Genomic DNA, 13025 nt, shown 5'->3' on the forward strand with positions numbered 1-13025 from the left:
GTGTGAACTTGCTAGAAAAGGAGGGAAAAAGCACTGAAGAAGCTAAAGAAAATATGTAAATGTATCTTACTGAGATGTAGCAGGTGATTGATCTACTACTAGACTTTGTTTGGCTCCCAACACATTATCCAGAAAGTTTATAAGTAAGAAAATGTGTTTATCAGCTTCAGCATGCAAGTTTCTTTTGCGGATAAAAAAATGACTTTTTACTTTCTGTCAGTTGAGAAAGTTTTGGTGCACTGCAAAACAAATCCACATAACGGTTTCCGTTTCCAATGATTTTCATCTTGAGAAAAATGTTTTCTTTTCCATCCACTGGCACCAGTCAATCTTTAATTTAGAGCAGCTGCTGCAGGGAAAATGTCAGTCACATTGTTTAGCACTGTTGTTTATGTGTTATAATTGTGTGTTTGTCCTTTATCCAGCCCTGATCAATACCCATCATTCTCTTTGCCTCGAGCGATCCCAATTTAATTACCACTGTAGCTTCGAGGAGCCATGCTTTGCCTCTGCTTTGTCCACTGACCAATGTGTCCTCTCTCCTGTTTTGCAGATGATGAAGTTTGCCTGGGACAACTACAAGCGATACGCCTGGGGCAAAAATGAGCTGCGACCTCTGACCAAAAACGGCCACCTCGGCAACATGTTTGGTGAGTTTCTACAACTCGGCTGGTGGTGCAAAATCCGATAATGGTCATTCTGTGTGTTTTGTACAAAGGTGTTGCAACCTTTTTATTCCTTGGTAAGTTTCATTCACAAATTAGAACAAAGACCTGAACTACAGAGAGAGATATTGTCATCAGAAAAGGGGTGCATCTCAAGAAAGTAGAACATCATCAAAAAGTTTATTTAATTAATTTCATTCAAAATGTCAAACTTCCATTTTATATAGAGTAGACAAAATGATTTATTTCAAGTTTTTAATTTTTGTGATTATGGCTCGTATCTCATTGAAACTCAAAATCCAACTTCTCAAAATGTAAATATTCCAACACACCCATTAAAAATGCTTTAAATACAAAACGTAACATTTTGACCATGCTATCGCTTACATAATCATGGGGAAGACTGCTGACCTCACGAAAGGTCATTTCTAAAGAAGGCGGTTGGTAACAAGGTGCTACATCCAGCCATGTTAATGGAAAGTTGAGTGGAAGGAAAAAGCCAATATTGTCAAGCAAAGATCTTTCTAAAAATGTGGGGATGTTTGACTGTGTTTGGATCGCTTTGAGAGCAACATTAATCCTGTAGTCTGTTTGTCTCCATGTCACCCTGCATTAATGCAGTAATTATAGCAAAAGAAGCCCAAGCAAGTATGCAGTGTGCATACTGTTTCCATTTTGGACATAATTTTCAGTAATTGAATATTTCTGTGATTAAATAGTCAATATTTTTTTGTTGGTGTAGAATAATAATTTTATGACAAAATTTTGGGCTTTTATAACTCATAACCAACTCAAGAGAAGTAAATGCTTAGCATGTCCTTTTTTGTGTAATAAACTATATGGTATGAGTTTTGCTTTTTGGATCACTGTGAAAAAGACAATTAGATATTTTAACTAGGATGCACATATAAATGGAAGTGACAAAGTTTTAAAGACAGAATTGGGATACAAAACTGCCCCTTTTCCATTGGCGTACAGCAAATTCCTCATAAACTTTTAAGCTGACTAATTATTGGTGCCAACAATTCAAGCTTTTCTTTGTGCTGTATTTGAACCAAGACAGAAATAGCAAAGCAATATAGATTGTTTCCCTCCCCAGCATGCCTGTTTTTTTTTGCAGTCGGTATCTTCTGAAGGATATATCTGTGACCTAAATGATTTATAAAGTTAGACACTTGAATATGAAATGCAACAAGTTTCAGATGTTTGCATCGTATTGTGCTCTTGGCACCATGCCGTTCTCAGCTTTCACCCACCATGGAAAGTTTCACACAATGCCAGGGGAACGAGCCACCAGCCTCTAATTGGAGCAAGATCCAGAGGGATCCTCAGGTCCTCTTCAGCGGAGCATATCAAGCTCTTCTCACTGCTGTGCTTGAGGGAAATCCCACAATGCGGCCCTTAATAAAAGGCGGATCAGCTCTTAATAAGACTGGATCCGTGGTGTCTTCCATACCTGAGGTCCCACTCCCTCTTATCTGTAGGGATTCAGTATTATTGAAGATGATGATGACACAAGCTTTTTGTTTTCTTTTTTTTTTACAAAAAAAAAGCTGTTTCCTTTGGTGCTGCAGCTCCTGTGAGACTGTGAATCAGAAGTCTGTTTAAAGCAAAGCTGTTAAATCATATGAGGCATTACATTTCAAAGCAACATATCCAGAATTACTTTCTGATGTAAAATAACAGAAATAATTTCACCACCAAGTTAGGCAGACATTTGGAAGCACCTGTTTGAAGTAAATTCTTTCTGAAACTACCTGGGGGTGTAATGCACTGAGGGGGCTAGTAAATTAAGTTTTGAACTTTTAATTGTAGTTATATAGAGCATTTCTGGTTTTACTTTAATGTTATTATTGCAGAGAAATATGCACTTTCTTAAGATGCAAAGGAATAATTATTGCGACAGCCTCGCTCTCTTCCTACCAAAGCTGTATCGGAGCAAAACCAGGGACGGTGCTAAAACCAGTTCTAACACATTCCTATGCTTTGATCTAAACCACTGGTGTCAAACTCCAGTCCGCAAAGGCTGATGTGCTGCAACCTTTAGATGTGTCTCTGCTGCTGCTGCTCAGCGAATCAAATAATTAGGTCATTAGCAGGACTCTGCGAAACTTCCCTGCATGGCGGGGAGGTCAGGCAGTCATTTGATTCGGGACTTCTGGACCATGGAAACATGTACAAGTTGCAGCATGACAGCTCTCATGGGCTGAGGTTTGACACGCCTGAGTTATACCATCAGTCAAACTGAATGGAGAGCATCTCTGAACAGCAGTTTCAATATTATAACAGATTCTCAAATGCATTTCAACTTGGTCTTGGACTGGGCCATTCTGACACATGAATATACAGTTGAGTTTACACACCACAGCCCTGGCAGATGTAGCTTTAAAGTAATATTTTAACTGTATAAACATATTTAATTGTGTTTAATTTTAATGTTTTGGAGTGACCCTGAGAGCTGACTTGGGTCTGTGGAAATGGCAAGTTTCCCTTTTCCCTGTTGAAGCAAAGGCTCCTCACAGCATGAGGCTGCCACCACCAAGCTTTTACAGAACAGAGTATGTGTTCAGGGTCATGTTAGGTGTTGGTTTTCTTTCACATTGGCAGTTTTGTTTGTTGTCTGTGGAGAGGAAGTGAGCCTACAGGAATGTTATTTTTGTGATATTTATCAGCTATTTTAGAATAATTCACTTCCAAAATGGGAATTTATCTGTCCAACACTAGTGTTTGATGCAATTATAATTTAATCCAGATGTCTGATAAGCTTTTAGTTTTTTGTTTTGTTTTGTTTTTTTCTTGCATGTTCAGAATATTTTACAGACTTTTTGCCAATAAAACCTTCAGGGTGAAAGAAGCTGTTGGTTTTCAAAGAGCTCTTAGGTTTGGATCAGTCTCAGTATGAGACATCAAGGTTTCATCTAATTACCCAGCATGTGATGTAATGCATCATTAGGGAGGAATAACAGCCAAGGACACTGAAGGCTAATAGACTGTGCTGTTGTCGATACTAAAATTTGAAGGGTGATGGAAATGATGATGGATTCAGTTACACTGATTTGTTTGCATTAAAGCTGCGTTGAGACATGACAAACTCCTGGGTTGCTAAAAGAAGACTGAAGCATGCTCTGAGGAGTGAACCAGGACACCAGCTTTTCAAAAATGTGTCTGAGGACATAGCGCTGGGAACATTCACAGTTTAGCTGGCCCTTAAAGATTAGTCACAAACAACTTGTGTTTTTTTTTTTCTGGTTTGATCCTTTAAAGTCGGATTTATACTTCACACCAGCAGTTAACAGCACTCTCACTGAATTTAAGCTTTGATTTAAAGCTCTGTGCCAGGTTTTAACTGCTGATAATCATAGCTACAACACTACGTGGAGGTATTGTGCAGCAACGCTGCAATGCGCTTTCGATGTAATTGTGTTTACGTGCTTTAATTTACTTTGGGGTGTAGAGTTCTGACCTGTTGTGCAGAACGGCTAACGTGGTGCGAGTTCCTGTAACATTTTAAGTTGGAGAACAAACGCTTTAATAGATAAAGGGTAAATGTCATTCAGTCTTTCAGGCCAGTGGATGTTGCCAAGGAGGAGCATACTTGTAAGATGCAGGGTTCTCTTGGAAACTCTGACATCAGCTCTGTAACAAAATTATCTTTTTTGTCTTGTTTTTGACTAGAATCTTAATTTATGATCCGAGTCACTGAGATTTAGATGAGCTTCAAATAATGAAATTCAAAGATGTCTTCCTAGGTCGTTAGTTTGTTACTTGAAACTACAGCTGCTGAAAATTAGCTGTCATTCTGTTGTTTTTCTCAACAAGGAAGGACATTTTTCAATACGCAACATTAATGCTTATTCCATCACTGCTTAGCGTAATACTGTCTGTGCTACGCTTTTTATTGTTGAACTTTTTGGATTGCGGCACATTTCATAATTTGGTTATGATTCAACAGATTATGATGAAAATTATCTAGCTTTTTCATTGTTTTTGAGCTCTAGGCCTCGTTGCATCAGAGATCCAAAACAGGTTCTGATTTATATGCCAAACAAATGGCTTCCACTTCTAATTTTTTATTTTATGAAGATAACAAATTGAGGTATAAAGGACAAATTGAGGCAGGATAATCTAGTTCACATCTGAACATAACTGATTTTGGGACAGAACTGATCAAACTACCACAGTCAGCGAAATATCCCCACATCTAGGTACCACAGTATCAACCTGTCGTGAGCAACCATGTATAGCAGGAGAGATAACAGCAAATTATATGCAAACAAGGCTTTACTTACATTTTAAAAGAAACCAAATTTTGGGGGGTAAATATTTCTAGCTGATTTTACCATCTCGTAGTAACATTTAACATCTTCAACAACTTTTTACATCTCAATACTTCCTTTAACTTCACTGTAAACCTCAGACAGATACTCAAAAAAGCTCATTTGAGTTTTCCTTCAAAAGTTACAACTTCCACCCTTACAAGCTTTGTTTGCAGCTGGCTCATGCTGCGGCCAGCAGTTCAGTGATCAGATAAACTTGCCTTTATCGATCAGGATAGATTAGGCTAAAAAAAAATCTGCAGCTCTAATTTTCTAATATCACAACACAGATGAGAAAATGAGTGTCGCTGCTAAAATGGATGGCAACCTTGGCATTACTGAGGTATTAATTTATCTTCAGGAGAAATTTTCATCAGAATTAATATTAGTAGGGATGACCTGTCTCAGCCATCTTTTTTTTTTGTACTGCAAAGATTAGAAAGAAATATTGTAACAGTTTCTTTTTAATTATACATCATAGTCTGCCTGTTTTTATGCCTTTCTTTCATTACAATTTGCTGCATGCGTTGACATTAAGGTTTTAAGAGATAATTGTTACCTTTTAGATTATTTTCTGACCTTGCTGTTTATAATCCACACTTCTAAAGGAATTTCTGCTGTTAGGGTGAAAGGTTTCTCATAATTACCAAAAAAATTTAAATAAAAATCTTTAGCTCCGAGCAGCTAAATTGCCATTTTTATCAGTGCAGCTCAGCTAAGCAGTTAAGTAGCACTCTTCAGTTCTGATCCTATTGATATGCAAAAAAGAAATGTTAAAAAAAAGATGGCTTAAAATGGGCTTTTCATCATCGGAAAAACTTTTAAGAAATGTCTCATTCTCAATAGGCTCAAAATATGCAGGGAGGGAAACAACTACTTTCATCAGAATTTGGTTAATCCCACAAGAAAAATATCTTCCTGGCGTGTTAGCAGCTGGCATCATTTACCCTTCCCTTGCTTTGTTGCAGTGTATTATCTGAGGACCTAGGGGAACAGTGAAAGGGCATCTTTCTAGTGAGTAAATGTCACATTGGGAGAGGTGGTGCAGGAACCCAGGTATGAAATTGAAAGCTGTGTTCTTTAATTTAATCCCGAGAGCAGACAGAGATGCAGTGAGATTGAATCTAATCTACAGACACTATAATCGTCAGAAGCTTGTCATTGTGCTGTAAGTCACCAGAACATTTCTGCAGCATGACACTCATAAAAAGCACAACCCCCCGACCACAGACACATTTTACTCCTTAATACCCACCTGTCACAGTTTCTCCTGCTATAATCTGTCTTTCAGTCTTTCTTCCTTTCTGTCCTGCATTCCTTTCTATTTTTAACATAATATCTCCCTTCTTGCCTTTGTCACGACTCTTGTGGCTGAAAGGGACTTTCTCTTAATTCTTCTTCCTTAAACCTTTTTTACTTGTGGAGTTTTTTGCTATTTCGCTTATGATTTATTAAGAACTGTTTTTAATAAGGTAATTAAGTAGCTTGGAAGTCTTTTGTAATTATGACTTGCTGAGAGATTGTGTGGGAGTGAAAGATTCATTAGGTTAAGAAAATGCACTCTTCCGTTTGTATGAGCGACTTATTTATTCCTAATCATTATAGTGTTGTGGTTTACAGTTAAAAATGTCTGCATAAAGAGATCTTATATGAAAGGACTGGTGCTGCTGAAACAGGATATTTACCGAAACTGTACAAAAATGAACTTTTACTGTCTGACAATGAGTCAGACTGTGTCTTTGCCTGGTTTATGTTTGTTAGAATTACAAAAATACATTTTAAAGTGAAGGAGATTTTTTTTTTTCCCTTGACTTTTGTGAACGTTTACCAAATTGATCACTAACAATTAGCTAAATTCAAGATGTCTTGGGTTTGTAAGTTTCTGGCAGAATATAAAATGAAGACGCACCTGTGAATATTTTAAGTGAACCCCAAACACTCATTGTGTGGTGATATGGGGAAATGAAGAAATCAGCCCAAATGTCAAGAAGAGAATCACAAACCTCAACCTTTCCAGCTGCCTGCACTTGTCATGTTCATTTGATCAGCCGTCATGCCATTACAGATTACAAGTTGATGCATCTTGGTTCAAAAATAAGTTTGTTATTCCCAGAAGGAAAGCAAAGGATCTTGTGATGATGCTCACTGAAACTGGTAAGTGTGTCATTATGCAGTTGCATGGATCTTGTTCTGACAGGAACTGAAAAGCCACTCTGAGGAAGATGTGAAAAAGCAGCATTAAAAGCCAGATAATAATTTGCAAACATGAAGACCTTCATTTTAGACAAAAGTTAATTGAGCTGATGAAACAAAGTGAAATTGTTTAGCTATGTTTACCATCATATTTGTAGCAAAAAGGAGGATCGATTCAAATTAGAGAACAATATTCCAACTGTGAAACATGGGGGAGACAGTATCATGTTGTGGGAGTTTATGAAAGGACCGCTACAAAACTTGTGAAATTTAAAAAGATAAAAAAAAAGTCTCATTCTGGAATTTAACAAATTGAAATTATTTATACTGACTTAAAAAATTGAAACATTCTGATATTTTGTTGACAAGTGATTCAAAAAATAAGTTGCTGTCTTTTAATACAATGTATATAAATTTGTGGTTTTAACTGTAGGTCTGCAGTATCTGCTGTTCCCTTTTGATCCCATTAGATTATTTTCTATTATTATGTCAGTTTAATATCAAATCTCCTGGAGTGTTATGACAGAACAGGGATCAGGATCTCGCTTAGTCTGACTCGTGACATTTACTTTGTCTCCCGCTTCAGAAATAATTTTGGTCAAATATAGCATTCCCTCAGTATCACAGAGGAACAGCTGCTGCAGATAGGGAACAGAAACCTGAACATGTTTATATTATTTGGCAGAATAAAAGGGTTTGGAGCTCAGTTTAATTTATTAATGACTTTCTGGCCTTTCAATTCAAAAAGCCGAACTGTTCTCTGTGTGTGTATGTGATATGTTGTTATAACCAGAAACATCAGATGTGATTTACCTGAACCAACACAAAAAATAGTTTTAAATCAAGGACTAAAACTCTGAAGAAAGAATGAGAGAGACACAATCCAAGTTTCTTGAGGCCCAAGATGAAGTTTCTATAATCTGCTTAGCCAATTTTATGTGCTGGTGGTATTAGCTTGTTTATTATCAAGTCCAAATTAGGCACGACGTTTGACTTGTGAATTTTAGAGGCCTTCATGTTTTCATCTGCTGACAAGTTTTATAGAAATGTTGATTTTATTTCCAGCAGGTCTTTGCTGAAAGTATCGCAGTGTTTAATTAATCTAAAGACCATCGAGAGGCTCTGGAGTCGTGAGGAAGATGCGAGGGCAGGTCCAACAATGCAGACAAAATGGATCAATCTTGAGTCACCCTGGGTTTCCTCATGAGCTCAGCAGCACCACTGACTGTTCGCCCCCATGTCATGGCACAGTGATGTGATGTAGTGATGCAGGAACTCAGACCTAGTATTGAGTACTGTTGATAATCATTCTTTTTTACAACTCCTTTAATGGATATGTTAATATTCAAAGTTCCTGAGGTTTTTATTCATTGTAAGCCATAATCTTCGGAAATAAAAAAAAAAAAAAAAAAAAAAAAAAAAAAGGGACTCTACATCACCTCTAGTTAAACAGAGTTTTACTTTCTGAATTAATTAACTTTTTAATGATATTCTAATGCACTTAGAAATGCACTTGACAATAGATCTGACAGATGTTCTGTGGGATTTTAAAAAGTAAATGCCTCCATATTTTCAATTAGTTTTAATTAAGTTGCATCTTAAATTTGTACAGTCATGAATTGCTGCTTTTATTCAATTTTTTTAAATTATTTTTTTAATTTTTACTTAATATAAAATCCCTTATTTATTCTTATGTATTGTAGCTCCGGTTGAGGAATTCAAAGAATACAGTATGACAATGTAAAGCATTTGAATAGTCGTGTTGCTGAAAATGTGCTATGCAAAAGAAATTGCTTTGCTTTGTGACAAAACAGGATTCATGTGAGCCTGGAAAAAAAAAAATCAACAAAACATTCTACTCCTAAATCTTTTTTTTTTTTTTTTTTTTTTCTCAGGAAATGGCATAAAATGATTATTCGGTGCAGGCTGTTACAATTTTTCTTTAAAATGTCTTTCATATGTAGGGCGCAAGGGTCCTGCTTTTTGATATCAATCTTAATGTAAAACTCTTATATACAGTTAACAGAAAATAATTTCAAACATAGAAAAATATAACTGTCATATGAACTATTTTCGTTTCCCACGTTTTTGAAAATGCATTTCCAAGCTGGAAATTGTTAATGACGGCAACTTGAAGTTTAAAATGATGGCGTTTGTAGGAGATTAGGACTGAAATGTTTAATCTTATCATCACTATTTTCAGTTTCGACTTATACTTTACACTGTTTTAGCATAAATACCTCCTGTAAATATTGGTTTCATAAGTTTTATATTTCTTTTTAATCAATTTGAAAAACTTTCTTGCTGAATTTGTTTTGCAATTATGTTTGTAGAACAAAAAATATATGTAATTTTATGCTTTACAAAACCAGATTTTCTATATAATTTTATGATTTTTGTATGCTGACATACTAAATCTCAAACCAGATGTCATGACTAGTTCTTTAATCTCGAGTCATTTCTCAGATGACAACTATTAGTAAAAATATGATGAAGTAGTTGTACATGTACTTGAGTACAATTTTTGGGTACTCTACCGCCGTCTGATCTGGATCAAAACTCGGCCTGGAGCATCAGCCATAATGCCGTATTTTCTTTGCTCTGCAGGCTATTGAGAAGATTTAAATCCCATGAGTTCTCTTGACTGTATTAAAAAGTGTCTGAACGTAATGCAGAGTCATTTTGGGACATCTGTCCACAGCTTGAAATCCAAAGCCGTGAGAGTAAGGAAATTTAAATATTTGGCCCCCAGAGATTTTCTGACCCACTTTTGCTGAGGAGGACATCCACTCCAGCGCCAATGGCTCTATATATTTTCCACTTATCTTAAAGCCTGGCATCACAGAACCGTTAGCAGTGAATTAAATTAGGATGTTAAACAGGAAAAGGGGCTTCATCCTGAAGAGCTAATGCATAGTAAGAGAAAAGACGATGCTGATTTTGACCCTTAGACATCAATCCATGCACACTAATGGAGACATGCAAAGCAGAGAAAAAAACATTACTTGGTGTTCACCTTTTTGGTTTCATCTTTCTGAATCCCTAAAAACGTTTCCCTCACATTAAAAAAGAGATCCACGAATCAGACTGACGCAGATTTTCTTTGTCTGACCTACCAATTCCAATTTTCACTTTTCTAAATTTAAGGACTTAAATAAATAGAACAAAAGGCTCATAGGAGTTTTGAATCCGATTGAGAATGAAGAAATGACTTCCTGTTGTTTAAAATCATGTCCCGAATCTTTCCCAAATCTTTTTTTTTTATGAGATAGAAACAAGTGCTTTAATATACATGCTACATACTAAAATTATGTTTTAGTATTTGACCTGAAAACCTCTCATCAGAGGTGGCTAGACAAAATGATCTAATCCTAATCTCTGTATGAACGATCAATGCCATGTGGCTCAGTGGTAGAACAGAAGCTGTAGTCCTCAACGCATTTGTTTCTTCTTCAGTACCCCGTCCTGGGCCATTTTCTGCATTTCTTCTCCTTCTTTCTCCACCCTTCTTCCTGTCAAGCTTCTGTTCAATAAAAACTACGAGTGCCTTGAAAAACCTTTTAAAAATCACAAAGTAGTTGTCATAACTTTAAGCACATGTATTCAAATTCTCAGTTTCCGCATGTCGGGAGTAAAAATGCACTCCAATAATTTTTAAACCAAAACTGTGCCAGTCGTGTAATAGTTAAGATGCAGAGTCATGCATTTTTAAAATGAAAAAAAATATTAATGTGGGTTTAGCCCAAGAGTCTTAAGACTTTCATTTCCAGACAACTGGAAACAAATTAAGCCAGATTGCTTATTTATGTTATTAATCTTTTATGACTATGTGCCTTATAAACACGGCTGCCTTCTCTGATCTGGAAACAAAGCTGATGGTGAAGAGACGGCTCTTGGACAGCCTCCAGAAGATTTTTTTTTTCTTTTCTCCTCTGCCTTTTGTTACCAGCCTGGGAATTGGTTCGAGAACGATCCCTCAAGTAAACCCAGCCTGTCAGTCTAATGTCCTTGAAACCTTAGAGATGTTTTACATTTTACTTTGGTTTCAATAAAGAGATGGGACGGACATAACTGGGCTCGTCTGCTAACCTCCTTTGAGATTTAGGCTTAAGGTCACAGAAGTGCTCTGAACTCCTCACACATTTCACAAGTTCAGCTTGCAAATCCATGTCTGGTAAAATACGTTTAAAGGTTGTGAGGTATTTTTAAGGTGTTGGTTGAGAAAATGAATAGTTATTTCATTGCACCATATGTTTATCCAATTCCATCAGGAAGATTAGTGATTAGGTGTTGTTGGCTCTAAAGATATAACAGATTTATTTCTGCTATACAAAACAATTATATGAAACCTGCTGAATGTGCCAGAAGTTTCATCTGCTGTCAATCTGTCCATTTTTTTTTTAGGTTGTAATTGCTTCACACCATGCCAAAACGGCACTCTCCACAATTAAACCATAATCTCACTCTGAAAAATTTAGAAAACATTGAAGTTTGGTGTTTTAAAACAAAGGTGTTTTTCTACACAAAATCAGTTCCTCAATTATTGCTATGCCTTCTGTCAATGCTTATTACCAACTTTCTTTTGCCAATCAGATGCCGTACACTCTTGTGTTATTTCAAGAGGAGCAAACAGACAAATGGATGTTTGATCATTCATCCTTGCACAATTTTTTCTTTCGTTCATTCGGAGTCCGCGTTACTCTCTTATGCTCTCTTTTGTTCAGCTCACCTCACAGGTTTTCGGAGAAATTGTCACAAGAAAAGGTTGAGATTTTGTGTGATGATCCGTTTCTGCACTGATGTAGCCACATGTTGAGGATCATTATCCTGGTCAAACTCCCAGCGATGATACAGTTCATTGTTTTTAAGCAGAGGATAAAATCTACTCATTTATCTAAGACACTTTGATGCTTTCCACACAATTCACCATTGTTTCATGCCAAACCCAGCTTGGGTTTTTGCTCCTGAAAAGTTTTATTATATTCTCACCTGACGATAGCGCACAGTTAAAGTCCCAGTAGCCTTTCATTTTTATTTATTGTTTTATTTTTATTATTTGTGGCATGCCTCCTAAACAATCAGTTTGTACTTGAACCTGAGATGACAACGTTCTCCAACACTGAACATTAGAGATTTACTTGGGTTTGCATAGTTATTTATTTATTTTTTTTGCTAATATTTTGGTATAAATTAGCCTTCCAGATTTCAGAAAAAAAAGAAACTAAGCACTAATCTAAGATGTCTAAATATTTAGATTCCAAAAACTCCTTTTATCTGTTTCCGAAAGCATCCTTATTATAGTTCTCGTATAATACCGACACTTTTTGCTTTTGCTCTGGAGTAAGATGCCAACCAATCACACAGACTAAGTGGAGGATTAGAGAGATGCCCCCCTCACCCCCTGTGAAAAGCATCATTACTCCTGTGGCTGCTTATGTGGGTCACTAACTGAAGAGCTCACCACGTTAAATGCGGATCCAACAGCTGCTTAGGACACTACTTGTGATTGTTCTGAAAAAAAGAGGGAACATCACATTACGTGTAACGGCCGCCCCTCCCTCCCCCGGGAGATTTTTCATCAACAATAGACGTCCTATGGCTGTTAAGGGGATTGGCCACATGCTGTTATGCACAATTGCTACACAGCTCTTTTCTCCCTCTGCTACAAATGGCACAGTGAAGACCTTTTTTTCATGCATGGAGAAATGGTTTTCTATTATGTTGGCTTGACATTATAATTATTTAATCTTTTTTTTCTGTAAAACTTCGTTCCATCGCCCTGCTTCACCTCCTATTTTTGACCTCCCCGCACCTTCCCATGAGGTGCAATTAAAGAGCATAAGGTCATTGA

The 13025-nt window shown here is 36.6% G+C and overlaps 1 protein-coding gene across 1 annotated transcript in view; it reads left to right on the plus strand.

Moving 5' to 3' along the window:
- LOC103139292 (mannosyl-oligosaccharide 1,2-alpha-mannosidase IA) overlaps positions 1 to 13025 on the plus strand; it is a 193518-nt gene that overhangs the window by 80932 nt on the left and 99561 nt on the right. Inside the window, exon 2 of the mRNA XM_007553836.2 lies at positions 554 to 650. Coding sequence (XP_007553898.1) covers positions 554 to 650 — 97 coding nt within the window. The remainder of the gene's footprint in view (positions 1 to 553; positions 651 to 13025) is intronic.

This window comes from Poecilia formosa, unplaced genomic scaffold (genome assembly GCF_000485575.1).
Source record: "Poecilia formosa unplaced genomic scaffold, Poecilia_formosa-5.1.2 Scaffold59, whole genome shotgun sequence".
NCBI classification, from domain to species: domain Eukaryota; kingdom Metazoa; phylum Chordata; class Actinopteri; order Cyprinodontiformes; family Poeciliidae; genus Poecilia; species Poecilia formosa.